Source organism: Sphaerodactylus townsendi, linkage group LG11, assembly GCF_021028975.2.
Source record: "Sphaerodactylus townsendi isolate TG3544 linkage group LG11, MPM_Stown_v2.3, whole genome shotgun sequence".
NCBI classification, from domain to species: domain Eukaryota; kingdom Metazoa; phylum Chordata; class Lepidosauria; order Squamata; family Sphaerodactylidae; genus Sphaerodactylus; species Sphaerodactylus townsendi.
The window spans coordinates 16,627,295-16,655,138 of record NC_059435.1 but is presented as its reverse complement, the minus strand read 5'-3'; the positions used below and the strand labels follow the sequence as shown (position 1 = coordinate 16,655,138).

General features: G+C 45.3%; 2 protein-coding genes across 3 annotated transcripts in view; one reads left to right on the top strand and one right to left on the bottom strand.

Annotated features, from left to right (window-relative positions):
- The window catches only part of RAB12 (RAB12, member RAS oncogene family), a 33,376-nt gene extending 29,360 nt beyond the window's left edge, over positions 1-4,016 (bottom strand). Inside the window, exon 1 of one of the 2 annotated variants that reach the window (XM_048510698.1) lies at positions 3,570-4,016. In XM_048510698.1, the coding sequence (XP_048366655.1) occupies positions 3,570-3,807 (238 nt within the window). In that variant the 5' untranslated portion in view covers positions 3,808-4,016. The remainder of the gene's footprint in view (positions 1-3,569) is intronic. The other variant, XM_048510699.1, reaches the window with a different exon arrangement.
- Positions 4,017-11,414: 7,398 nt separating this feature from the next.
- PDIA4 (protein disulfide isomerase family A member 4) lies at positions 11,415-26,864 on the top strand. The gene is made up of 10 exons (XM_048511572.1): positions 11,415-11,834; positions 15,716-15,881; positions 16,677-16,882; positions 17,893-18,031; positions 18,789-18,994; positions 20,360-20,518; positions 20,684-20,835; positions 22,788-22,944; positions 23,036-23,269; positions 26,228-26,864. The coding sequence occupies exons 1-10, from the start codon at positions 11,738-11,740 to the stop codon at positions 26,641-26,643; spliced, it is 1,932 nt and encodes a 643-aa protein (XP_048367529.1). The 5' UTR covers positions 11,415-11,737; the 3' UTR covers positions 26,644-26,864.
- Positions 26,865-27,844: the final 980 nt, after the last annotated feature.

The window sequence follows — 27,844 nt, the reverse complement described above, 5'->3', positions numbered from 1 at the left end:
AGCTGAGTCATGTGCCAACTCGTCTCCCCACAGTGCCAACATACACTTAACAAGGGGCCTTTAAATAAACTGAGATAAACCAGAATGTTTCCCCTCTGCATCACCATCACGTTTCGCTATCTATCTCTGTGCAGCTTCGATTCCCAAATGTGAATTTGCAGATTGTTGTGACGCCCCAGCTGCAGAATTGATCTGACACGGGAAAGGAATTAAGATCATCTCACTGTTCTTGGCGAAGACAGGCATCTATTTCTCAGGCTTACCAATCTTACTCTGAACTTCTTGGAAGTTTATTTAACAAAAGAATATTAGGGTTCCTATTGCTCTGGCCTGTAGTTTTGCCTAGAAAAAGCTAGGAAATGCTCTTTTTCATGTTTCAAAATGTTTCATTTCAACATGAATTTGGTTAGCTTGGTTCATTTATTTGAATGAGAGGAATTATTTTAGGTGAGTGCTCTGGGGTAGCCCCTGTTTCTAAAGGAACACTTTGTCATTCCCTCCTTTTCATTATTGTGGAAACTACTGGAGCTTATTCTGTAATTTCTATAGTCAAAAAATGTGAATGGCTTGTTTCTTGTGGCACATTCACAGCAACATTATTTTAAATATATATAATTTTAAGTGTTCAGAGGTTTATTATTGTGCCTATTAGCCCAGTTCTTTTAAAATCATTTATAAGATGCTTTTCACCATATGTAAACGTCACATATAAGCATATATGAATCTGGAATGGTCTTACAATACAGGGGCTATCACGCATCTGGCAGACTACAATAAATAACAGAGACTCTCATAAGGACTAGCTGGGAGCAGGAAAGGGACGAGTGTTTGACCATTCCGCTTTATGAGTCTATTTTGTTTTGGGCATTCCTCGGGTTTATTTTAAAGTGCAATTGATTTTTCAGAGTTGAGTTAGAAATTTCAAGCAAATACAGAAGTCACAAACAAGACTCCCAGATCCAGCTTTGTGATAACCAGTCAGTATGTACTCACTTCTGCAATCCCTGCTTCTAGTTTCTAAAATTAGAACACATATGATAGCTAGTAAGATGCTATTATAAGCAGTTGTGATTTATTATTGCACACAAAAACCACATCACCACTAACCAGCATGAATGTAAGGTCTAATTAATACAATATAATCACTGTGGTATAGTGATTAGTTTAAGATTAGAGTCTCGGAGACGAGGTTTGAACCCCCATTCTGACATGGAAGCTTACACTTTCTGCCAGAACACGAATTTCATATTCTACAAGGCATTTCCCAACATTATAGGAAATACAAGTCCAATTTCTTCATTTGTCCACAAATGCTCATATTAAAATCAGAAAGATTAAGTGAAAAGTGCTACGACATGTTAAAACACGTTTACCTTCTAAATGATATTTGTTTACCTTCTAAATGATATTTGAGGGCAGTGGTTTTCAAATTCTGTTCTGGAGGACATAATCCTCTGAGCTTATCAAGGGTTTCTGAAAAAGTCGGTTAATTGTATACCTTCCCTTCACGACTAGATCCTTTCCAGCAATATGCAGCACAAAGTGGGAGTGTTCCAAGAAACATGATCTGTTTACATACAGCAACGGTGAGGACAGAGTTGGATGATGTGTGTGCCCTAAAAACCTGGATAACACCCTGCAGATGCTTAGGGTACCTCAGCAGTCAAGCTGGCATGGGAAGACACTGGTCACTGCAAAAACCTCACCATCCAAGAAGTTCAATATTATTCCCCTATCACCCAAGGGTGAACAAAGATTTAGGATTCCTCTACAGGAGCCACTACCTCAGCATCACCTACCCTTGACAGAATTAGTTCAGCTGTAACTCTAGACAGTCTCTGTATTTTTCTAAGTGTTTTGCCTTGCAGTTCCCTAGATCTGATTCTATGTTAACCCCACTTTGCCCATCTGTCCCCAACTAGGGGTGGTCTTCTCATACTGAGTAGACTGACTACTCTTTGGACTAGGTCCTAACTTTAAATGGGTGCTCTTTGTAGAATCATGCTTGCTGCTGTAAACACATCTGCCTAATGGAAGTGTGTCTCATGCACCTGAGCTCACTAAAATTTATGATGGAATAAACTGTGTTGATTTTCAAAGTGTAACCAGGTTCCAGCCTTGTTTTCCTTGCAGGCTATTCTTCCTGAATGACACACATCCCGCTCTTAGCTCTTACCACAACATAATATCAACAGATGATTTGGCCCCATCCTTCAACTTTGCAAAAAGAGGCTGCAGTGGGCAGATTATCTGCTCACAGGTGTGTGCAGGTGTCTACAGGGATATCTGGGAGTTCTGGCATCCCTCCAGTAAAGAAGAGAGACGAATATTCCTTTCCTTGACAGAAGGACAGTTTGCATTTATATCACACTTGTCTCAACTGTAAGAAGTCTCAAGGTGGCTTAGAAAACCCTTCCCTCCCTTTCCCCACTAGAGACACCTTGTGAGGTAGGTGTGGCTGAGAGTGTCCTGAAGAGCAGTCATTAAAGGACAAGAGATCTAATCACAGCTTTACACTTATCATCTAATTGGGACGAGGAGGGCAGAGGGACTGAGTGTTAGACAGGATGTGAGGGTTACAATCTTGTACAAGCATCTGAGAGACCCGGGCTCAAATCCTCTTTCCACCATGCAGTTTACTTGGTCTACCATGGTGTAGTGGTTAACAGCAGGCGGACTCTAATCTGGAGAACTGGGCGTGATTCCCCACTCCTTCACACAAGTGGCAGACTCTTATCTGGTGAACCAGATTTGTTTCCCCACTCCAACATTCTTGCTGAGTGACCTTGGGCTAGTCCAGGGGTCTGTGACCCGCGGCTCTCCAGATGTTTATGGCCATGGTGGCAGGGGCTGGTGGGAATTGTAGTCCATGAACATCTGGAGAGCCGCAGGCTACAGACCCCTGGGCTAGTCACAGTTCTCTCAGAGCTCTCTCAGGCCCACCTACCTCACAAGGTGTCTGCTGTGGGGAGAGGAAAGGAAAGGAGTTTGTAAGCCCCTTTGAGCCTCCTTTCAGGAGAGAAAGGGGGGGTATAAATCCAAAGTTCTCATCTGCTGTCACCCTGCAGGGTTCTTGTGAAGATGCAACGGGGGAATGCAGAACCACACGCCCCCCAACGAGCTCTGTGGACAAGCTTTTCTCTCCCAAACCACTACTGGACAGACTAGGGCCATGCTGGCAGGGGCAGATGGGAACTGTAGTCCATAACATCTGGAGTGCCAAAGGTTAGTGGCTAGTGTAGAGTAAGTGTCCCCCCACCCCGCACCCCCGCATAAGTTGAAGCCTGGGTTTGCCACACACAATCAGGCCCAGTGGTGGTCCAGTCCAGGAGGCAGCAGCTCTGACACTGACACAAACCGTGGCCAGTCTCTCCAGCGCCCCCGGACCCCGCTGCCACCCGCATCGCCTCCTTCCCGAGCCATATATTCCCTTCGGGACGGCGCCGGCAAAGCGCGCACTGCCGAGAGGAGGGGCGCGGGTCCCCAGGGGAAGGCAGCCGCTCGCCCCCCGCCTGGCCTGGCCTGGCCTTGCCGGCCGGCCGGCCTCCCCAGCCCCGCGGGCGCCGTACCTACGGTGGACTTGCAGGCCTCGCAGAAAGTGTCGTCGGTGAAGCGCTCCATGAGGCTGGTCTTGCCCACGCCCCGCGAGCCGATGAGGATCACCTGCAGCTTGAAGTCGGCCGGCCGCGGCGGCTGCTTCCTCCGGCGGCCCTGGGGGCCCGACAGCCCCGGGGAGCCCCCGGCCGAGCCCGGACCCCCGAGCCCCGGACCCCGCCGCTGCAGCAGCCCCGCCGAGCCCGGCTCCATCCACACATGCGGCTCGCGCGCCCCCCGGCCCGCCACCTCGCTCAGGGCCGCCCGGCCCGGCCCAGCCCAGCCCTCGCCTCCGCGCCCGCCTCTCCCCTGGCTTCTCGCCCCGGCCGAGTGAGGAGGGAGACCGGCGCTCCCCTGTCCGTCGGCGGCCGTCCGGGTGTCGAGCGGCCTGCGGGGCCCTGCAGCGCCGCCTAAGCCCTGGGAGGACTCAGGCCGGGAAAGGCGGGAAAACGACGACGGCTCAGCCTCTCCTTCCTCTCCTTTATTGTTATTTTATTCGATGTAGGGCAGTGGTGGCGAACCTATGGCACTGGTGCCAAAGGTGGCACTCAGAGCCCTCTCTGTGGGCACGCGTGCACAGAGTTCGTCATGTGGGAGGGAAATCGGCCCCCCACATACACACATCTAGGCTGGCCTGGGCCGCTGGGCTCAATTATTAGCATTAAACCTAAGACCTAGTTTTGGGGAAGCAGTGTAGGTAACCCTGTTAAGCGCTGTTAAACCCCACTGATTTTCTTGCAAAGAACTAAAGCGCGATCCTTTACCTGGGAGTAAGCTTGGTTGCTGGCAATGGGGCTTGCTTCTGAGTAAACCCTGCTAGGGTCATGATTCACCCTTTGGAAGAGTTGCACAGTTGCTTCAGACAAAGCCACCGACTACCACCAAGCTTACTCCTGAGTAACACACGCCTCAGAGCCAATCAGTATTTTCTAAACGAAAACCTCAGTATTCAGGTTAAATTGCTGTGTTGGCACTTTGCGATAAATAAGTGGGTTTTGGGTTGCAATTTGGGCACTCGGTCTCGAAAAGGTTCGCCACCACTGATGTAGGGTGTAACGTGAGGGGCTTATATATTCTTCTCGCTGCCACCAAAATAATTTTTTTTCCCTATATAGCCCACAAATCCTGACGTTGACAGACACCACCCTTTTGTTTGGGGAACACAGACACAGACAAAACAATAATAGACTGGAGCAGTTTTTTAAAGATGATCAAAACTTAAAACGTTTATTGCTGGCTTAACAGAGGCTTCTCAGGTAGTGTGAGAGGATATAAGCGTATTGGTTTCAGAGAAAGTTTGTTTTAAATCTTAACGGTTGCAGGCACTTCACTGAAGTTTCACAGTAAACATGAACACTGGCAGGTGTCACTTTGCTTAAGATTTTGCTTCATAAAAGATGTTTCAGAAATGATGTTGCTTTGGAGGTTTTACTCTCCCTCTTAAAATAAGATCTCAGTCCTCTGTACCTCACCACAAAAATAAAACACCAAGTCTACGCCCTGTGGGATTCAGGCATAACAGCCTCCCTCTCCCACAATCCTAAAATTTGGCCTCTCTGCCTCAGGACTGGGCCTCCCAAGACTGGTGTTCACTTGGAGGACAGACTTTTAGACTGTTAAGAGGTTTCCCTCAAAAACACCTGAGGGCGGTCTCTCTCCTCCAACTCAGGGTTTCAGATGTTTCAAATAGCCTCCTCAGCTATTACTAAATAACAGCAGTGAGAGATCTGAGCGGATTCTCCTCACTCTGTTCACAAAAAGCACCCGAGGGCACACAAGCTCACACAGAGCCACAAGGTCAAAAAGCCTCAAAGAATGAACCCCTCAGCACTGTTGCTGACTGTATTTATAGTACCTGCCTTTTTCTCTCTGGCCAATCAGGGCTGGCCAGGGCTTAACTCTTTCAGGGGCGGCTCCACCCTGTAACCTGAATGCAGTATAAATGCATTCGTCACATAGGCCCGGGTGACTTACAAACAGGGTTAAAACCAACAATGCAAACAATGTGCATGAATTAGATCTAAATACAAGACATCTCTTGGTTCTGAAATGTCTGTGTAGGGGGCGAATCTGTCAATAGGTATAATTACTTGAATTCAAGCGCCATCCCTGTGTCGTATGTATTGGGTGGGGAAAGGGCAACAGCTGAGCCTCTGCTTCTTTCCCTTTATTTTTATTTTATACCCTACCCGATTCCTGGCCAAAGTTAGGTTCAGGGCAACTTACAAATCGGGTAAAAAACGACAGTACATAATGTACATAAATTAGATCTAAAAACAATGCATATCTCTGGCCCCTTTGGCACATGCAGAATAATGCACTTTCAATCCACTTTCACAATTGTTTGCAAGTGGGTTTTGCTATTCCGCCAGTAAAATCCAGCTGCAAAGTGGATTGAAAGTGTACAACTAAGTGCAGAAGGTGCCTTAGTTGTACAATACTAAAATGTCTGTGTAGATGGTGCATCAGTGAATAAAACCTATATCTAATGAACTCAACCACCATCGGTGTGTTATATTGGGGGGGGGGGAGGTTCTAGATGGATGCGCAGAACAGAATGGTGTTGATGTGCAAGATGGTGTTTACGATTTGTCATTTGGGAGGCTGGCAATTCAGTTGGACCATCATGGGTTCACAAAATGGCCTCAGCCAAAAGCCTGGTGGAACATGGCACCTTGCCTTTCCCCCACATCTCAGCTTGAGAGGCATCAGCCCACTACGGTGCCTTTTATCGCTTTAAATAAATAAGATTCATTCCCTGCCTTCTATAATAGTCCCTGGCAGTGGTGGGGTTCAGCAGGTTCACACCACTTCGGCAGAACCGGTTGTTAAAATGGTGCTCGTAAACAATCGGTTGTTAAATTATTTGAATCCCACCCCTGGCCCTGGATGGGTTACAATAAAAACCATAATAAGACCCTTCCAACAATAATATTGTGAGCAAATTATCATATGACTGTAAGACACCTTGAACCACGAGGAAAGGCGGGACAAAAAATGTTTCACGAAAAAAAGAAAGAAAATAAGTTGGCTGTTGTGGGTATTCCAGGCTGCGTGGCTGTGGTCTGGACGTTTTTGCTCCTAATGTTTCACCTGCATCTATGGCTGTCATCTGTGACATGGAGAGAAACACAGCTTACCATGGCATGCTTCTATAGATGCCAGCCACAGATGCAGGTGAAACATTAGGAGCAAAAGTTACCAGACCATGGCCATGCAGCATGGAAAACCCACAACAGCCAGTCGTTTCCGGCTGTGAAAGTCTTTGACAATATAAAGAAAATAAGCTTATCAGGCTGGTGGCTATTCAAGGCGCCTTATGGCTTGGTGCTGTGGCATATCAAAACCCAGAGAAGCCAAGAGTGTGAGGAAAGCATGGGGGCAGAGGTGGCACATCCAAAGAACTGGCCTACAGGCAGGAAGTTTTCCGTCTTGTTGCAATTATTTTGTTGGATAAACACTATATTGACTCGAGACAACAGGAGTGATGCTATTTGCATTACGAATCAAATCAGCATGTGACAGTGGGTGACGTTCGGAAGTCAGGAATTGACTGAATTCTGAAGTTATGAGAGACCAGAACAAAAACTTCTAAACTTTTAAAAATGCCAAACCAATCAGCAGGATGTACAAATGACAGTAAAGCAGCCATTAACAACAAACAAAGCTCTCCTGAGACAGATATAAATCAAGACTTCAGCAGTCAACAGGAATACAGTTTAGCAATATTAAAACAGAGCTGGCATATGAGTTTATCTCTTTTTTAAAAGGCTTATGTTTCATCAATATAATGGAGTCAAAGATCAAATGGACCTGACTTTTCATATGCTTTTTCACAGAAACACTTAGGACTCTTCTACACATGCAGAATAATGCACTTTCAATCAACTTTCACAATTGTTTGCAAGTGGATTTTGCTATTCCACCCAGCAAAATCCAGCTGCAGAGTGGATTGAAAGTGCATTATTCTGCATGTGCGGAAGGGGCCCTAAACAATTACTGTCTCATTGATCAATTACCATCCCAAGAACACTTTTTTTTAAGTCTAGGTGATGCTTTAATGGGGAAAGTTTATGTATTTAAAAAGCTCTTTGTTGCAGCATGTCTAGCGTCCTTAACAATGATCCCCATCCAGAAATAAGCAAGGGTGGGATTTGATATTGCAGTTGTGACAGTTTATACCTGCATCAATGTAGTGTCCAGAGGGTCCCTTCTGTCAATTTATGGAATAAATGCCTAACTTTTAGGACAACTTATTTCACACACTATACACTGGTTGTCACTGTGTCAGAACAGCAATTTTCGGTTTTCTGCACTTACTATAATGTAGAAGAAGAAGAAGAGGAGGAGGAGGAGTTTGGATTTATATCCCCCTTTCTCTCCTGTAGGAGACTCAAAGGGGTTTACAATCTCCTTGCCCTTTCCCCCCTCACAACAAACACCCTGTGAGGTGGGTGGAGCTGAGTGAGTTCAGAGCTGTGACTAGCCCATGGTCACCCAGCTGGCATGTGTGAGAGTGGACAGACTAATCTAAATTCCCCAGATAAGCCTCCACAGCTCAGGCGACAAAGTGGGGAATCAAACCCCATTCCTCCAGATTAGAATGCACCTGCTCTTAACCACTACATCACTGCTGCTCCTTATACTTTAAGGGGCAGCCTAATCCAGATGGAGGGAAATGGGCTATGGAAATGGCAGAGGGCTGCACCAATGTGTTTGCCCCCTCCGCCAACTTAAGAGGCACCCATGCCAGCAGAGAAAGCAAAATTGCTGGCACCTGGCCCCTAGTTGCTTCATGGTCGCCACACCTGGAAGTTAGGGCCGCCACAGAGCTACACTGGCATCCAAGCAGATGCCAGCGGGGGGGGGGGGGGGGGGAATGTCCACCTGTGTTCCAGCTCAGGAACATCAAACCCCCCCCCCCCGTTTTATGGGACAATTCGGGTGGCAGAAGGTATGTAAGTGGGGTAGTTGTTAGGGTATTGGTCTAAGATTGGGGAGGCCAGAGTTCAGATTCCACTTAGTTATGAAGCTCAGCATGTGACCTTGAGCCAGTCAGCATAACTGGTTCAAGGTCACTCAAATGAAATATTTACTCCAGTTGTCTCGATGAAGAAGTTTGTGGTATCTGTCTTCTCATTTTTCAGAGCCAGTAGCCAAATTGGGCCTTTTCTTGGTGGACTTATAGCGAATTGAAGGGCATCAGTCAGGAAGAAGGTTTTAAAAAGGCCTTTATTTGAATAAAGGGAGCTCCAGCGAAAGAGCAGTGGCTCACCCAATCTCTGGAGGCCAGACCTTTTATTCAAAGCAGTGAGTAATACTGGTACATGCGCAGAATATTCTGCTAGAGCTCTCTATCCATCTCACATTAACACTTTCCTCAGCATGCTTTATAAGTTTCCATCTTATCGGAAAAGCTATGCTGTTTGGCAGCATTCCCATAGTAGCAGCCTGGAAACTTTTGAGAAAGAGGCATAGCATTCTCTTTTTGAAATACTCAGCCATGAGCCATAATATCACACTATTATTTTTCTCTTAAATTTCAGCTTTTCTTTTACTTGGGTGCTGTGTGGTTTCCGGGCTGTATGGCCGTGTTCTAGCAGCCTTCTCTCCTGACGTTTCGCCTGCATCTGTGGCTGGCATCTTCAGAGGATCATCTGATGATGCCAGCCACAGATCCTCTGAAGATGCCAGCCACAGATCCTCTGAAGATGCCAGCCACAGATGCAGGCGAAACGTCAGGAGAGAAGGCTGCTAGAACACGGCCATACAGCCCGGAAACCACACAGCACCCAAGTGATTCCGGCCGTGAAAGCCTTCGACAATACATTTTCTTTTACTGTTATTTCTGCACTTGGTTGCCTCAAGCATTGGGCAGCCCCACCGCCTCCAAGAGGGCTTTCCAGTACCACGGGGAGCAGGAAAAAGCTCCACCCCACCCCACACTGCCAGAAAGCCCCATAGGGCTTACAGGACGTATGCCACCAAAGATCTTCGGCCCTTAACCCCCTGGGAATATCCTGACCATCCTCCCCATGCTGGTATCCCATCGGGGCATCCCCGTCACAGCTCAGACTTCCAGGTTTTGTGGTGGTGGGGCTGAGGGACAGGTGACCACCAGTGTGTCTACCACACTTCCGCCGGAGTAAGTGCCCTGGGGAAGGTAAACGCGCTGCCACAAGGCCTCATCATTCCATCCAGCCCTCCCCTCCCCCACAATTGGATGGACTGTAAGCTGCCTATAGCAGATTCATCTCCATTGAAAAAGGAGGCTCTTGGGTTCTTGTCTATGAGCTTTCTTTCTTTGACTTAGGGTCAGGTCATTACAAGTGAACCCCCCCTCCCCATTATTCATGGCTGGTGGCTTCTGGAAATATATGAGTAATTTCACATACAAATAATTTCATATAGATTCCTCAATATGGGCTTGGGCCAACTTCAGTCCTGTGCCCAGCCCCTAGCAGAAATTAAGGGGCCTATGCCCCTATTCCGCAACTGCACTGAGAAGGGACTTGCAACATATATCTCACTCTCAAGTATGCCAGGGAAAACTAGAACTCCCCCTCTTCATATAGTTTGAATGGAGTAGCCATGATAGTCTGTAATAGCAAAACAAAATTTGAGTCCACAAAAGGTGATCCTCTGGAAAATCTGGTTGGTTGTTAAGGTTCTCCTGGACTGAAATTTTGTCCCACCTGCTGCAAGCATCAGTGGCTTGACGTACTCCATAAACATGCAGAAAACCCTGACCAATCTGCTTTGAATTTTGACATCATTGTATTTAACCTGGGAGCTACCTGCCTCCCTGCTGGTTTGCCCCACACCACCTACAATGCTTGCACAGGGAGAACCCACTCTTTGCATCTGACCAGTCCATAAATAATTGGACTAAAACCTTGTCATCCTTTACACCACCACAAGACTCCTGTGTTGTTGTTTTTTGTTTTACTTCTGGCACCAGGCCTAACATTAACATGTCCAACAGCGCAATCCAGAACAGTTACTCCAGTCTAAGCCCATTGACTTCAATCCATAACAGTTATTCCAGAGGTACAGTCCAAAAGTTCCTGCAGTCTAAACCCACTGACTTCAATCCAAAATTACTCCAGACTTTTAATCCAGAAATTACACCAATCAAAGCCCATTGACTCCAATCCAGAGATTACTCTTGTTACCCCAGGGGTTACTCCAGAGGTACAATCCAGAACAGTTACTCCAGTCTAAGCCCACTGACTTCAATCCAAAAATTACTCCAGATTTACAATCCAGAAGAGAGTTACTCCAGTCTAAACCCATTTACCTCAATGTACATAGACAGGAGTAACTCTGTTCTGGGTTGCACATTAAGTCCTCGTCTAGAGTGGAAAAAAATGACAAAAAGCAATCCTAAACAAAGTTGCACCCTTCTGACCTCAGAAGGCCAAAACTGCATTCAGGGTCATGCTGCGGTTTTGACAGCGGCGGGAGGTGGAGCGTATCTTTAAGGAAAGGTGACACTTGAGCGCCTCAGAAAAGTTCTTCTAGTCCCCACCCTGCACTGACGTGGAGCAAAGTTAACAGCTCCAATCAAGTTACTCCCCCTCGAGACCACGCCCTTCCTATGACCTCACCGCCCCCACCCAATCCCAAACAGCAATGTGTCTTTTCGGACAGACTGGCCGCGCCCACCTATTCCCAAACCTTGACCCCCCACCCCCTTCCCCGGGTCCTTTTCTTCTTTCCCTCCGCCCGGGAGTTTGTTTGCACGGGCAACGGAGTGGCAAGCCCTGATTGGTCCTTTGCAGGCCAGCCAATCAGAGAGGGGCACCTCAGAGCAAGAGGGGCGTTTTTTAAAAACTCCGCGCACGGTGCGCGTTCACACGCTCACGCCTCTTTGGCACCGTCCCACCGAGCCTTTGCAGCAAAGGCTGCCTTGCGGAAAGTCAACCGCGAATATTTTTTAAAAACCCTTTTATTTCTTTTGGGGGTCTTAGGATTTTTTTGCACGGACCCTGAAGGCAGCTCTGAAGAAGCACGCTTTGGAGCCGCTCGCCGCTCATTGGCTGTCCGCTCCGATCGCCCCTCGCTCTTCCCCAGCCAATCAGGGAGGAGGGCTTCGCGAAGGATTTGCTCCTGGGAAAGACATCCGGAGGCCCATGCGAAGATGAGGAAGGTGCGCCAAGCCTGCCTGCTGACCCTCCTACTGGCGCTGGCACAGCTCGCTCTCTTCGCCCAGGGCGAAGAAGAGGAGCCAGGCGCAGGTAAGCGGAGGCCAGGTGGGCTCAGGTGCGACTGGGCGGGGGGAGGGACCAGGAGGGCAGTGGGGGAAAGAAGGAGGAGGGGAGAGGGGGTGTCCCTTTTTTGCATGGGAGAAAGCTGGAGGGTCTCAGATGCATTTGCTGAAATGAATAACTTTGACTGCATGTACCTTCTGCCAGGATAAACCTGCCTGTTTCCTGCACCTTTGCAGCCCTAGATTGACCATTGAGCAAAATAAGCATTTGCTTTGGGGCCTCGAGTAAAGAGCCCCCCCAGCGTTTTGTTCCTCGTTAGCTCTGCTAAGTCTTGAAGCAGGGTCAGATTAATTTTGAGGAGGCTTTCAAAGATTTTTGCAATTAAAAATGCGGGAACCTTTTTATAGCTTAAATGAAGTTATAAGTAAGCAACAGCAAAAATTATTTTACATCTTTGAGTTGTGTAAGTTAAAATGCTGTGTGTCTACATACACACACAATATATGGAGGTACTATAACCTTTTCAGTGCTTAGGGCCTGTAAAGGTCTTAATCCGGCCCTGTATTTGCTCCTGCACCTTCTTTTGTTCATCACAGCAGATAAAAATCCTTGCTCTGCTGCAAGGAGATTCAGTGGTCTAGGCCCCACCTTCCATTCTTTGGTATTTTTGGAGTCAAGAGTCCCTTGAATTTTCAAAACTTACCTGGCAAGGTGATGTAAATGTGCACAGGTTGTCAAATTCTTGATCATGGATTTTTGAGGTCTTAGTAAGGCCTGCTGTGTTACTAGCAGCTGTGCTGTATGCGTTGATGGACTTCAAAGTCTGTAATTCAAAACTCATTATCAAGACAAAGGGAATACTATGTGGATAGATGGAACCTCCATGATCAATAGTACTATACATCAGTTCCCAATAGTAGATATTCAGGTAATAGGGGAAGACTGTGTTTCTCTTCTTTCAAAGAGTCCTTCTAGCTACAGAGGAAACAGAATGCTGGCTTTGGAGGATATCTAGGCAGGACATGTCAAGGTAGTTCTTAAATTTGTCTAAAAATTGGGGAAGAAGTCAGGGTGAGCTTCTTGATTTATAATTGATCTCCAGTTCTTTTTAGAGAAAATGGTCTTGTAAGGTATGCTGCACTGCTGGGGGTGTTTCTGAATAAACTTATATTTTGGAAGTTGCCTAAATTTCTGAGCTGAATGGTGCTTATTGTGTGGCCTCAGGGCTGAGATGTAAAGCACCATTTGTGAAATATTTCTGATGTGGATTTTCCCAGACGCTTTCTGTGTACACAAGTTGACAACATCTACAGTTATTTCATTTTTGATTTTATTAGTGATTTGAAGGACTTCATGTCAAGTATCTTGTGACTGTCTTTCAGTTCTGTATACCTCCTTGGTACTAGCTGAAGATTCAGATGCCTTGTTTTTAGAGGTTGACTTAAAAGTTTTGCTTGATAAGGTCCTGGGATATATACATATGTAGTTTCAGTGCATACAGGTGGGCCAAAGTGATGACCCCCCCCCCCCCAAGTAATTTTGTAAGTGAAGAGTTTTTACCTTGACATTGATTTCAAACATATTTTTAACAACACTGGAAGCTTCAAGATAGAAAGTGAAGTGCTGCTCACTTTGGAATATAACGGGACAAATTCTCATTAGGTAGTTGTCTTAATTTGTGGTAAACGATGTAAAGACTAACAGAGCAATCCTAAAGAGTATTATTCCATTCTGAGCCCATTTGGTATTTCAGTGGGCTGAGACAGGTGTATCTGCATAGCTCTGCAACTGATTCACTCAAGGCTAGATAACTTTGTAGGAAATTTACAACGGCTTGTTCACGCTGTTTGGTCTGTTACACAAATGAGTTCTCCGGGGAGATTTTGTTTACAGTCTTGTAAACGCACAGGTTTTAAACACACAATTAAACCTGCCCAAGTCCTATAATCAGTTCAGCTCTCAAACGCATGTTGGGATTGAAGCCAAAAATTAAACCAAGAGTTCCTTGTATCTGATATGAAGCAAGAATTATTTCTCCAGCAGATCATTCAGGGATTCTCCCAGTAGTCAACTGCATTTCATTGAAGATAGAAGACCGATTATTTTGCATTGCTGTTTTGTCCCTGCCTAGTACATAGGAGAACATAAAAATTGCTATAAGAGTTCTGAAAAGCATACCTCTGCTAAAACTTTTTCAACAGCAGCAAAGCGTGCAATTCCTTTAAAAAGGCCTTCCAAGCTGTAAAATAATGGCTTACTTATCTCACAATTGCCATCTTAGTTTGTAGTAGCAAAATGAAAATACCCGCCACCGGCCTTTTTATCATTCTCCCCACCCCCTCAGCCCATTCTGACTGGGTTGCAAACTAAGGATGGGGAAATGAGTTAGGCAGCGTGATTTGAACAGCGAACTGCATACCATATTTATTTCGTGCTAAACCTGTCAGCAGTAGGTTTCTGGTCTAGAGCGTGGTCCAACTTTTCGGCTGAACACCACCACCATTTGTTCCCTATTAATGTTAATTTCCACTGCTCACCCCTGTTATTCAGGCACCATCCACACACAAGAAGACTTCTACTGTCCATGGTTTTTATTACCAGCTTCGTCCTAGAACAGACCTGCACAGTTTTTGGCTTTGCCGCACCTTCGTGGCTCACTGGGCCAGGCATTTTTTAAAAATGTGCATGATTTATAGTACTCCTTTCTCACTGAGACACAGCAGGCTTCACAGTATGCTGAGACATCCAGCAAGCAATGCAATAGGGTTGGAATGGCTGAAATTTGAAAACAAGCATAGGTCTGAATACAGATCAGAAACTAAGCATAAGCATTTAAACATATGTTAAGCGATGAAGAAACAACACAGTAAAAGGCAGACAACAAACAGCAAAAGATGTATTGAGTCACTGATAGAACTGTGTTTGGTAGGGCATGTTATGAAATTACTAATATAATTGCATGCTTGAGGACTGAAAATGAAGAGATGAGGAGAAGGGTGAGTGATCCTTGGGGACTTGATCAATCCCCACAGATAAATGGGGGAACTTTATTTCCTGTGCAGATTTGAACCAAGCTGTCAAAATCTTGAGGCAGGAAAGCTCTGAAAAAGGGTTTCAAAGATAGTGGAAAATTTCAAGGATTTTTTAAAACAAAAAACTTGAGCATTACTGTTTTTTTCTGTCAGACTGGAAGAAATTAATCTGATCTTTCCACATGTTTTTTTGTACAGGAAACAATAAAACCAGTTGTGTTCTCTAATGGTAGAAGCAACTTATTAACAGGAAAGTCAAAGGAGCTTTTGATTTTCTTCTCCTTCATGAGATACTATATGAAGGAGAAGTATAGCTTCAGCTGAAGCTAGATTGACTATGCTTGGCAAATTAATTGAATGAATAGATTCACCTTTTTACATGAATGAACAAAGATGGCTTTTCTGCCTCTGACTGAAATTATTTCACTTTGTTTGAGGAAGGGCCCTTAGCTCAGTATTTCAACCTGTGCTGCGCAGATGTGTAAGGTTCCAGATTCAATTTCCACCATCTCCAGATGCAAAGGTCTTCAGTAGCCAGCCTAGAAAGACCACTGCCCAACATATTGGAGAGTATTTCCAATCAGAGTAAAGCAAGGCTAGGTGAACCAATGAACTTACTTGATACAAGCTGTTTTTCACACAAGACTGCCAATAAGATTTTGCCTTCTCATGTAGTTCGCATCCATCCCCTGTCCTAGATGTTGCCACTCATTCATGGCTGCACCTGCACGAACACAAATTTTTGAGCACACTGGGGATCCATTTGTGGACACCAAATTGTTGCAGTCTGCGCCTTTATTTTCACAGAAACGGGTTTTGTGTCGATGGTTTACATCTCTATTTCATTGCCAATTTCTTTTTTCTTGATTAACTCAGAATCTCTGGCCAAAGAGGAAGTTGATGACGACGAGGACGAGGACGATGATGAAGATGACGATTCCGAAGTGAAAGAAGAAAATGGTGTCCTAGTGTTGAATGACGCAAACTTCGATACGTTTGTTGAAGGCCAGGATACTGTGCTTTTAGAATTCTATGCCCCATGGTAAGCTTGGCAGTGGCATTGTTTTCTCGCTTTAATGAACAGGATGTGGTAGTTGTCCACCATATGGGTGTTGCCCCCCCCTTCTCTGCAGCATGAATGCCCATTTTTTAAAACCAGCATGGTATAGTGCAGGGGTCCCCAAAATATGGGCCGCAGGCCACATCAGGCCCACCAACTGATTTAATCCACCTCTCCTATCTCTGCTGAGGCACATTCAGTGGCAGGCAAAGCCCATTCAGAGCTGAGCATGGCCTGGCCTGGTTCAGTGTTAAACTGCAGGCTCCGCTTCTGAAGTCCACTAGGACTTCCGAGGTGGAGCTTCATAAGAAGAACCAGCAGTATGAAGCTGGACCCAGCCAAGTTGAGCCAGTTCTCAGTGTTCAGGTATTTGTAAAATATACAATGTGGCCCTTGAACTGAAAAGTTTGCAGACCACTGATACAGTGTTTTAGAGTGCTAATATCTGGGAGGCCCAGGTTTGAATGTTTATTATATCCAAATATTTGTTATGGAAGGGTGAAGAAAAGGTAAAAACAGGCATTTGAAATATGTGACTGTTGAAAGCCTGCATCTTCTTTCCCTTATTCGCCTTGAGGTTTTGTTTTGTTGCATTGCTGTGTTTAATGTCTACCACTTCATAAAATGCAAGCCGAGTGAGTGGTGGATGTAACACCTAGCCTAGCACCGCCCTGAAATAAAATCACGTCTCTCCTTGCTGTGATGGTCTGTCGCCAAAATGGTCTGTCGCCTGTGATGGTCTGTCGCCAAAAAGAAGTTCCTCCCTTCTTTCTGCAGGTGTGGACATTGCAAGCAGTTTGCTCCGGAATATGAAAAGATCGCCAAAACATTGAAAGAAATCGACCCTCCCATCCCTGTTGCCAAAATAGACGCTACGGCAGCCACTGCTGTGTCAAGTCGTTTTGATGTTGGCGGTTACCCAACCATCAAAATTCTGAAGAAGGGTCAGCCTGTGGATTATGAAGGCTCAAGGACAGAAGCTGGTAAGTCGAAGGCTTTCATGGCCGGATTCAGCTGGTTCTGGTGGGTTTTCCGGGCTGTGTGGCCGTGGTCTGGTGGATCTTGTTCCTAGCGTTTCAAAAGCATCTACGGCTGAAAAATATTCCGGAAGGGTGTATCACAGAGAAAAGTCTGTTAACAGACTTCTTCTGTGATACACCTCTGAAGATATCAGCCACAGATGCGGGCGAAACGTTAGGAACAAGAACCATCAGACCACAGCCACACAGCCCGGAAAACCCACCAGAACCAGAAGCTGGTAAGCATCACCATTCCAAGTGCAGGTCGCTACACATAGGTTGTAATTGGTTCCCAACATAGTGCCCCCCCTTCAGTTGTGGCTTGTGAAATAAAGGTTATGAGAAGCAAGCCTTTATTGGCATAGACAACAGTACAATAATAATAAAAAACGGATTAAAAAGTATATACAATACAGGTTGAAGGAAATCTACTGGCGTTTAGTAATTTCCAGGAGAAAGTCTGCCACTATCATACAGAGAGAAGGATCAGGATTGTCCAACAGGTAGTGTAATCTAATTAAATCGGGGAGATTGGGTAAATGTAAAGGAGTAAGATTCACATACTTGGATCTGATTTCCTTGAATCTGAGACAGTGTAGTAATTGGTGGGCCAGAGATTCAACTGAGCCATCGTTACATGGGCACAATCTTTTAGCCTTTTCTTGCTTATTAAATCTGCCATAAAGGAAGACTAAGAGCTTTTTCACATGTGATGTACTAGTTTACAGAGGGAGACCAGGATCTGTGAGGCCTGGATTCGAATCCTTATGCTGTCATGGAAGCTTGCTGGGTGATCCTGGGCCAGAGACTCGCACAGTATAACTTACCTCGCAGGGGGATGTTAGGATAAAATGGAGAAAGGGGCTTGTTAGTGGGACACACTGTACTTTTCCCGAGGATCTTTGCAATATACAAATCAGGCTCTTCGTTACGCCTTCAGTTTACAGTGTCTTGTGTTTTTGTTTTTTTTAAAGAAATTGTGGCTAAAGTGAAAGAGGTTTCACAGCCTGATTGGACCCCTCCACCTGAAGCAACTTTGGTGCTGACAAAAGACAACTTTGATGAAACTGTGAATGAGGCTGACATAATCTTGGTTGAATTCTATGCTCCATGGTAAGAGGGAACCCTGGCTGCTTGTCCCATTCCTTCTACCAGTTTCATGTCTGCTCATGGCTCCTGTGTTTAACCAAGATCAGCCCTGGAGGCTTTTGTGTTCCTTTCAGCGTAATTATCTCCTGAACAGGGGAAGTGATAATAAGTAATGTTACATCCAGGTGCATTCACCTGGTTTTTGATGCCTCTGATTTCTGACGTGCAGCATCACGGAGGTAAAAACGGCATCTGTTTTTGTCTGCAGTACAGATATCGATAGATATCCATTTGCTTTGGGCCTCTGGTTATCTTTGCACATGCATGTTGGGGTAAAAAGGAGGAACCATTTGCAAAGCAGCATCCATTCTTTTGAAATTACATCATATTCGCTAGTCAAAAGGAATTTGGTATAATCTGCGTTTTACAGTGGGAGGGGGACCGGTTGTCTACAGTAGCCCACTTTTGCATATGAGCATCCACACCCCCTTGCAAACATGGTTGCTATTCTTGTGTGTGCTTGCATACATGGTGGACTTTTATAAAAGCATCTGATGTGTTTGCTTCTGTATCTGTAAATGGGAGCTAACTATAGTAATTCATCTTACCCAAGCCGGGGTGTCATCTGTAAATCTGAAAATATGTTAAGGAAAACAGGATTTTTTCTTTTTTTTCATCTCTCATTTTGTTCATCTCTCAGTTATAGTGAAGTAAGCTGCTTTCCATTCTCTTAAAAATGGAAAGGTTTCCTTGAAATTACCAGGATATTTTTTTTCTGTAGGTGTGGACACTGCAAACAACTAGCTCCGGAATATGAGAAAGCAGCCAAGGAGCTTAGCAAACGCACTCCTCCAATCCCCCTGGCAAAAGTTGATGCTACTGCTGAAACGGATCTTGCCAAGAAATTCGACGTGTCTGGATACCCAACACTCAAGATCTTCCGTAAGGGAAAGCCGTTCGACTACAATGGCCCAAGAGAAAAATATGGTATGTAGTCATGGATGATGTTTCAAATTTCTAGTTTATGCACATTTTTAAATAAATACCACCTTTCATCTTTGACACCAACCCAAGAGGTTTTTTAACAGAGTGTGGTGGGGGTAGAGGGTGTTGTGAGTGAAACAGAGTTTGCTTCTCAGGGGAAATGTAGTGGGCGTGAGTGGAGGTTTTTGCAAGCATTCAGTATATCACACATATGCATGTTGAGGTAAAAAACTGAAAGCGATGACCAAGGCACAGTGGCTCTGCTGACCGAGCTGGGCTTTTGGGGATGGGGTTGGAACTGGGAGGGTTTTGGAGGGAGCAGCTGGCACCAAGACGCCACTGCCCCGTCCATTGGAATAGGGTTTGTGGGGTAACTGGGGAGCTATTAGCGAGTTCAGTGGAGTGGCTGGTGCCAAGACACCACTGTCCCATTGGCTGAGCTGGGCTTTTGGAGGTTGGAGGGGGCGACCGGGAGGGTGTTGGTGGGCCGATGGAGGGACAGATGTTAAGATACAGCTGCTCCACTGGCCAGACTGGCCTTTTGGGTGTTGGGGAAAAAACCAGAAGGGTGTTGGTAGACCTGGCAGAGCAGCAGGTGCCAAGGCATACCGGGCCTAAATGATGCCCGTGGGCATGACCAGCTCCCGGTGCCCCCCCCCCTCCCGTTCCCCACTTACAGGAGCCAGCAGGGAGGCTGGTGAAGGTCAGGGCTAAGGGAGGCGGCTCAGACAGGCGCTGCTGGGGCCTGGGGAGGGCAGGAGCCAGCCTGCAGGGAGGCCAGGGGTGTGGCAGGGGCTCCGCAGCAGGCGGCTTGGGGCAAAACGGCATGTGCCTGGGGCCATGGAATACCCCGTGTTCCCATTGGCAATACGCCACTGCTTCCCTTGCAATATTTTAAAATGTACTTTTGTTTGTATGGTTTTTCTTTTTGTAATAAAAAAGGGAACTTGCTGCTGAGGAGACTTGCTTTGGATTGCTCTGAGCCACTGCCACTCAAGGCCCAGTCTTCAATTCTGTGTTTGTGTATAAAATGAAGTTACAGAGTTGAATTTCAAAAGGTAGATTGTGCTGTCAAGTTGCAACTGAAGCATTGCAATCCAGTGAACTTCCCCCCACGTGGGGTTTTCAAGGCAAGACGTGAGTGGAGTTAGTTTTCCCTGGTGCTCCCTTGCATGGCTGCCCCAATCTTCCCTGGTGGTCTCTCATCCAAGTACTGCCCAAGTACTGCCCCAAGTAGCTTCTAAGCTCTGATGAGCTCGGGCTGCTCTGGGCTATTGGGGCTGCTAATTGATCTTTATGTGTGTCACTAATTGATTTGTTTTTAAAACCAAGCAATAACACCTTTTTCTTTTTGTTCTTCAAACCTAGGAATTGTGGATTACATGATAGAGCAGGCCGGCCCCCCCTCCAAACAAATCCAGGCTATCAAACAAGTGCAAGAATTTATAAAGGATGGAGATGATGTCATCATCATTGGCCTCTTCAAAGGGGATCAGGAGCCAGCCTACCAACTTTATCAAGAGGCTGGTAAGTGTTTTCCTTATTGACGTGTCATTTTACTAATGCTGGATTCCTCCGTTGCGTTCTTATGTCGCAAACAAAACTCTTCGGATTAACTGTTTGCATTCATGGTTCAGCGGCTCTGGTTGTTTTTCTGATTTGGGGTTTTTGTTTGTTTCAACTTTCTCTAAGCGAACAAACTAAGGGAGGATTACAAATTCCATCACACCTTCAGCAACGAAATCTCGAGCTTCTTGAAAGTCGACCTTGGGAAATTGGTGGTGATGCAGCCTGAAAAATTTCAGTCCAAATATGAGCCCAAAATGCAGGTCTTGGATATTAAAGTGAGTATCAATGTCAGCTGAAGAATAAAATGAACTCTATCAGCCTTTTGCAAGTTATCTTTGGTGCTATGCACTACGCTTAACTGATTGGTTCTCTTCAGTACAGAAGGCCCTTTATATCAGGTTTTGACTCAGGCCTTTAGCTGTAGAGGGTGGTGGGTTTTCTTGCACTGAGATTGATTCATTGTTTGTATTCTGAGCTTGCCATTCAGTGTGAGGAAGCAGTTCTCATAAAGATCAAAATGATTATCTGAATTCAACAAACCATTAAATGTCCTCCCTTAAGGACATTATTAAAGCTAGATTATCATTACAATTAATTTACTCAATTTATATCCCACCTTTCTCTCCAGTGGGGACCCAAACCAGCTTATGTTGTTCTCTTCTCTTCCATTTTACCCTCACAACAATTCTGTGAGGTAGGTTAGGTGGAGAGTATGTGAACGGCCCATAATCACCCAACGAGCTTCCATGGCAGAGCAGGGATTAGATGCTAGGTCTCCAATATGGTAGTCTAAATATTATATCACTCTGACTCTCACATATATGAACTCAGTATACTTCGATTGAACAAGGGGAAGGATATGGGCTACACCAGGGGCCTCCAACCTGAACTGAAATATTTAATGGCATTCAGATATGCTTTAAAAATACAAATTTATAAAAGAACATATAACAAAATATTTTAAAAATCCTATAAAATGATGATTTGAAAACTGAATAAAACATTTCAGAAGTTATGTTAAGAGCATCTTGCAATTACAATACAGAGGATCCTGGCAGTCAACTCTAAGAGTTCTCTTGAGCCATTGTCCAGAAGGAAGGGGGGGGTCTCCAACCTATGGCCCTCTAGATGCTCATAGACTGCAGTTCCCATCAGCCCATGTCAGCATGGCCAGTTGGGAATTGTAGTCCATGAACATCTGAAGGGCCATAGACAGAGGTGGGATCCAGCAGGTTCTCGCAGGTTCCCAAGAGTAGGTTACTAATTATTTGTGTGTGCCGAGAGGGGGTTACTAATTGGTGATTTTGCCACGTGATTTTTGTCTTAGTTACGCCCCTCCTCTCAGCAGTAGCGCGCAGAACTTGAAGCCGTCTAGCAGGAGGTGCACTGGCGTGCGTGGCAGCCTGCGCCTGTGTGCATTCGTTTCCCACCCAAGGACCGGCGCAGCGGCTGCGTCCTTGCCACAGCCCCGCCCAGGAATGCCCTGCCCCTGGAATGCCCGGCCACGCCCCCATCGTCCCCTGCCCAGCCCCATTGGCGCTACGCCACAGTTTGAATCCCACCACCATGGGAACCTGTTACTAAAATTTTTGGATCCCACCACTGGCCATAGATTGGAGACCTTGTCTAAACTGTGACAGCGCTGGGGAAGAGCAAGTTGAAAAGATTGGGAAGTACTTTCAGTCAGCATCTTGGAAGGAGAAATGTAATGTCTTCAGTGGGGAAGATTATGTAAACTCATTACAGAATAAACCATTTCATCATCACTACTGGTTATGTTATGAATAAATCAGCTTCTCTGTTAATGAACAGAAGATCATCTGGCACAGCAGGAAATAGTGAATAATCCCGAATATTTCCATATTCTTAGATTTCCTCAGACAGGATGGTATAAAGTGTACTTAGTAACCTCCATAGACTGTCAGGTTGAACATTTTGTGTAGGAATTTTGGGATCTGCATCCAGATTGCATTTGGCGTAATGGTGGTTGACACAGTAAGCTGGGATCTGGGAGATCCACACTCAAATCACTATTCCACTGCGAAAGCTTGCCAGGAGGGGCTAATTGCACTTTCTCAGCCTTATGGAAAAAAAAGAATTCTGAAATAGGCCTCTGTGAGCTTTTGGGAGGAAGGGCAAGATGAAAAATATAGGTGGCAAAACAGTAAGTAAATACATTAGCAACTTTTTCAAATCCTGCGTCTTGTTTTTTTCCCCCTGTAAACAGGAGTCCACCGATGGTGCTGCGATTACAGATCATGTGGTGAAACATGCCTTGCCTCTGGTTGGTCATCGCAAGACGTCCAATGATGCTAAGAGATACGGAAAGAAGCCGCTTGTAGTCGTATATTATATGGTAGACTTCAGCTTTGATTATCGCGTGGGTAGGTATGCCTTTGAAAAGGGTCACTTTGCAAAAACCGGTGACCAGAAAAGCAGAAATCTCTGAACTTTTCTGGTGTGTTTGATTTCCAGCTACCCAGTACTGGCGGAACAAAGTTTTGGAGGTGGCGAAGGACTTCCCGGAATATACGTTTGCCATTGCTGATGAAGAAGACTACTCCAGTGAGATAAAGGACCTGGGTCTGATAGACAGTGGCGAGGACGTCAACGCTGCAATTTTCGATGAAGGGGGCAAGAAATATGCCATGGAACCAGAAGAGTTTGACTCGGATGTGCTACGGGAATTTGTTGTAGCATTCAAAAAAGGTATGTTATGGCTGATTTGGTAACTATTGTTCATTACCTCCCAATTTAGCTGTTGGCTGGCTATTGCACATCTGGTGCTTTCTTCGAGGAAATAAATACTCACTTGAGAGATCTTTACGTAGAACCATGTATACAAGAAACTAGCTCTGAGCATTCAGATATTCACATTCATAGGCCCCTTCTGCACATGCAGAATAATGCACATTTAATCCACTTTCACAATTGCTTGAAAGTGGATTTTGCTATTCCACACAGTAAAATCCAGCTTCAAAGTGCATTGAAAGTGGATTGAAAGTACATTATTCTGCATGTGTGGAAGGGGCCTTAGATTTATCAAATATTTTACATCCAGTCCTCCCCTTTGCATTCTCAATGACAGTGCTTTGGATCCAACAGTGTATGAGCTAGAAGAAAAATACATATTTAAGTGCAGTTCCAGTAGCACAGATTTTACTACTTAAAATTTTATTTTATTCAATTTATACCCCACTTTCCCCCGGCCACTCCAGGCTCGGGGCTGCTTCCAATAACAATACATTACAGTATAAAAACACATCATGTATACATTAAAAACATACAATGTAAAACCACGATCTTAATTCCACTTAACAGATGGCATTCAGACGACAAACCTACTATATATTAGTAATCTCAGTGGTAAGTTGGTTCACAGTGGGTGGTACACAGTGGCCAACAATAGCTGCGAACACAAGGTCCTCCAAAGGATGGAGGCAGGGAAGGAGAAACAGGAAGCGGGAGGAAGGAAGGGAGGTCAGCTGATCTTCTCAACCATTACTGTCTACCAAAGCCCTGGTGGAACATCTCCATCTTACAGGCTCCACGAAACTGAGCTAAATCCCACAGGGTCTGAGTGTCGTTAGACAGGGTTCCTGACCCTGGTTGAGAACAGCTGAAACCTCATTCTGCAATGGTGCCTGACATTTCTGTTCCATTTTTAACACAACCGCAGTGTCCCCGTGGAGCAATGGAATATACAACAGGTGGTTTGCTGTGCTTTATAGGATTTGCTTTGAAATTGTGCTCAAGGAAATATAGCAGGAAGCCAGCTAGGGAAGCAGTAGGCCCGTTAGCTGATGAAGGAACAAAAGATGTGCTAAAAGATGACCGGGAGATTGCAGAGAAGCTGAATGAATTCTTTGCATCTGTCTTCACCCAAGAGTTCCATGGGAATGTCAACTCAATGCATGGCAGCTGTGAAAAAGGCAAACTCTATGCTGGGGATAATTAGGAAAGGAGTTGATAATAAAACTGCAAGGATTGTCATGCCCTTATATAAAGCCGTGGTGCGACTGCACTTGGAGTACTGTGTTCAGTTCTGGTCGCCACATCTCAAAAAGGATATCTAAGAGATAGAAAAAATGCAGAGCAGGGCAACGAGGATGATTGAAGGATTGGAGCACCTTCCTTATGAGGAGAGGCTGGAGCGTTTGGGACTCTTTAGTTTGGAGAGGAGACGTCTGAGGGGGGATATGATTGAAGTCTATACAATTATGCATGGGGTAGAAAATGTTGACAGAGAAATTTTTCTCTCTTTCTCACAATACTAGAACCAGGGGGCATTAATTGAAAATGCTGGGGGGAAGAATTAGGAATAACAAAAGGAAACACTTCTTCACGCAGCGTGTGATTGGTGTTTGGAATATGCTGCCACAGGAGGTGGTGATGGCCACTAACCTGGATAGCTTTAAAAGGGGCTTGGACAGATTTATGGAGGAGAAGTCGATCTATGGCGACCAATCTTGATCCTCCTTGATCTCAGATTGCAAATGCCTTAGCAGACCAGGTGCTCAGGAGCAGCAGCAGCAGCAGAAGGCCATTGCTTTCACATCCTGCACGTGAGCTCCCAAAGGCACCTGGTGGGCCACTGTGAGTAGCAGAGTGCTAGACTAGATGGACTCTGGTCTGATCCAGCTGGCTTGTTCTTATGTTCTTATCTTGTGAGTCTGGAAAAAAGAATACATTTCACTAGGAACAAGCAGGAAAAAAATTACCATTCTTTCTGGAGCATGGGCTGTTACTCCCATGAAAGGATCACATGCATCCCAATGTGCTATTTTGACATCTTGGACAAATGATGTTGATGACAGTTGCTACCAAACTGAAGGTGCTCTGTTGCTAGGCTCTTGCTGGGTTGAGTGAGGGTCATTTCTTTGCAGCCACTTAGGAAAACTGAACGTGGTTTTTTTTTTTTTGCTTACTGTACTTTATCTCACAAAGAGATGTTAGTAGATTGTATATTCCTCCACCACAGAACCCAACAGGCCAGACCTTCTTTGTTGTAGAATGTTCCACTTGGGTCCTAGTGCCTACCTAGCCCTGTTTTCCACCTCCATTTGAAAGTTTGATGATAGTCATTCAGCAAACTATAAATGCTCTTGTATCAAAAGTACAAAATAGTGGTTTTGACAAAGGCAGCAAGTAAAAATGAATGATAAGCAGTGGCGGAGGAGGTTAAGAGCTCATGTATCTAATCTGGAGGAACCGGGTTTGATTCCCCGCTCTGCCGCCTGAGCTGTGGAGGCTTATCTGGGGAATTCAGATTAGCCTGTACACTCCCACACATGCCAGCTGGGTGACCTTGGGCTAGTCACAGCTTCTCGGAGCTCTCTCAGCCCCACCTACCTCGCAGGGTGTTTGTTGTGAGGGGGGAAGGGCAAGGAGATTGTAAGCCCCTTTGAGTCTCCTGCAGGAGAGAAAGGGGGGATATAAATCCAAATTCTTCTTCTTCTTCTATTTATTCATGACTCTATTCTAATGCAGAAGCATACAATTTGCTCAACCACTGCACCTCAGCTAACCATATTAACATTATCTGAGTCAGAGTATAGTGTAGGCAGAGTTGAGCTAGCAGAACTCATTCGTTTAAACCTCTTTTCAAGAATACAGTGTGGCAAACGTCATCTATATGACATATTTTCTTTTGTTTTTCCCTCCCAGGTAAACTAAAACCCATCGTGAAATCCCAGCCGATCCCCAAACATAACAAGGGACCCGTGAAGATTGTAGTTGGTAAAACGTTTGACTCGATAGTATTGGATCCTAACTCTGATGTCCTCATAGAATTCTATGCTCCCTGGTGTGGGCACTGCAAGAAACTTGAACCTATCTACCTAGAGTTGGGTAAGAAATACAAGAACCAGAAAAACCTGGTCATCGCCAAGATGGATGCTACTGCCAATGACATCACCAACGACAGCTACAAAGCAGAAGGGTTCCCCACTATCTATTTTGCTCCCAGCAACAAGAAGACGAATCCTATTAAGTTTGAAGGTGGGGAGAGATCTCTGGAGCACTTGAGCAAATTTGTAGAAGAACACGCCACCAAACTGAGCAGAACAAAAGAAGAACTTTGAATGGAGCAAAGATCATCCAGTGGGGAAAAATGTTGAGGCAAAGTTGGGAACAGCTCAGTAGCTGGAGAACTGGTTTTTTTCGGGGGGGTTAATGAAACAATGCAGTATGAAACTTTATTACACAAGAAATGTGGACTCTGAACTTTTTCTGATGTGATTTTTTTTTCATTCGTTAACAGTTCTTTATCTCCCGAGAAAAATACATTATTTTTTGTGACTTACTGGAGCTTGGTTCTTGTGATATTTTATTGCCTACTCCCAGCAAAGTTTTAAGGATCTATCTAAATATCTGTGGTAAGCAGTTGGGTCCCTCTTCCCACTAAGGGGAGCCACGAAAGCATCATATGACAAAGTTTAGCCAGACAGGATTGTTTCTGCCTGTAAGTAAGGATCACCTTTCACAGACATGACCCCGGTATACACTCACATAAAACTGTAGTGCTTCCTCCAGAGTTTGGTCTTTGTATGAAAAGAGGAATAATTCTGAATGAAAGCGGCATCTGTGCCTTAGTTGCATGGCTAACCTCCCATCTTGAGAGATTTTTTTTTTAATTGTATCAGTTCACTTTTACAGATACCAGGTTATTGGCTAGGAGCTGCATTTCCCTGGTGGTTGGCATAGCCCAATATCATAGCCCAATATCATATCCAAGACATGCACTGAAACAGATGCAAAAACAAGTCATTTGCTGCTAGCCTCAGTCAGCTGAGCATCTTTGTCCTTCCAAATTTGGACGTTGATTAAATGAAAGAGTCAAAGAATGGAAAAGGATGCATTTTATTTTCCTTTTTGTGGTTGTATCGACCAGTAGTTGTACTCCTCCTTGTGCATGTCACATCAGTAAGTTACACCAAGCTTTGTGCTGTATTGGTTCTGAGATCTGTTTCTCATTGCTATTTAAGAGCTCCACGTTTTAGCTGAGGGTAGGTGACACATCTATCAGTTGCGGGGGGTGGCTTATCCGCACACAAATCTGTTTGTAATGAGTCTGTGTCTCTGAAGCAACCTTCTGAGAGCAGCAGTGGCGTAGGAGGTTAAGAGCTCGTGTATCTAATCTGGAGGAACCGGGTTTGATTCCCCGCTCTGCCACCTGAGCTGTGGAGGCTTACCTGGGGAATTCAGATTAGCCTGTACACTCCCACACACGCCAGCTGGGTGACCTTGGGCTAGTCACAGCTTCTCGGAGCTCTCACAGCCCCA

Bases quoted from the DNA above. Each gene is read 5' to 3' on its own strand.
- PDIA4 (XM_048511572.1), top strand. From the start codon at position 11,738: ATGAGGAAGGTGCGCCAAGCCTGCCTGCTGACCCTCCTACTGGCGCTG. The intron at 16,883-17,892 runs GTAAGTCGAAGG...TTTTTTTTAAAG, and splicing joins AGGCTCAAGGACAGAAGCTG to AAATTGTGGCTAAAGTGAAA. The intron at 22,945-23,035 runs GTAGGTATGCCT...TTTGATTTCCAG, and splicing joins CAGCTTTGATTATCGCGTGG to CTACCCAGTACTGGCGGAAC.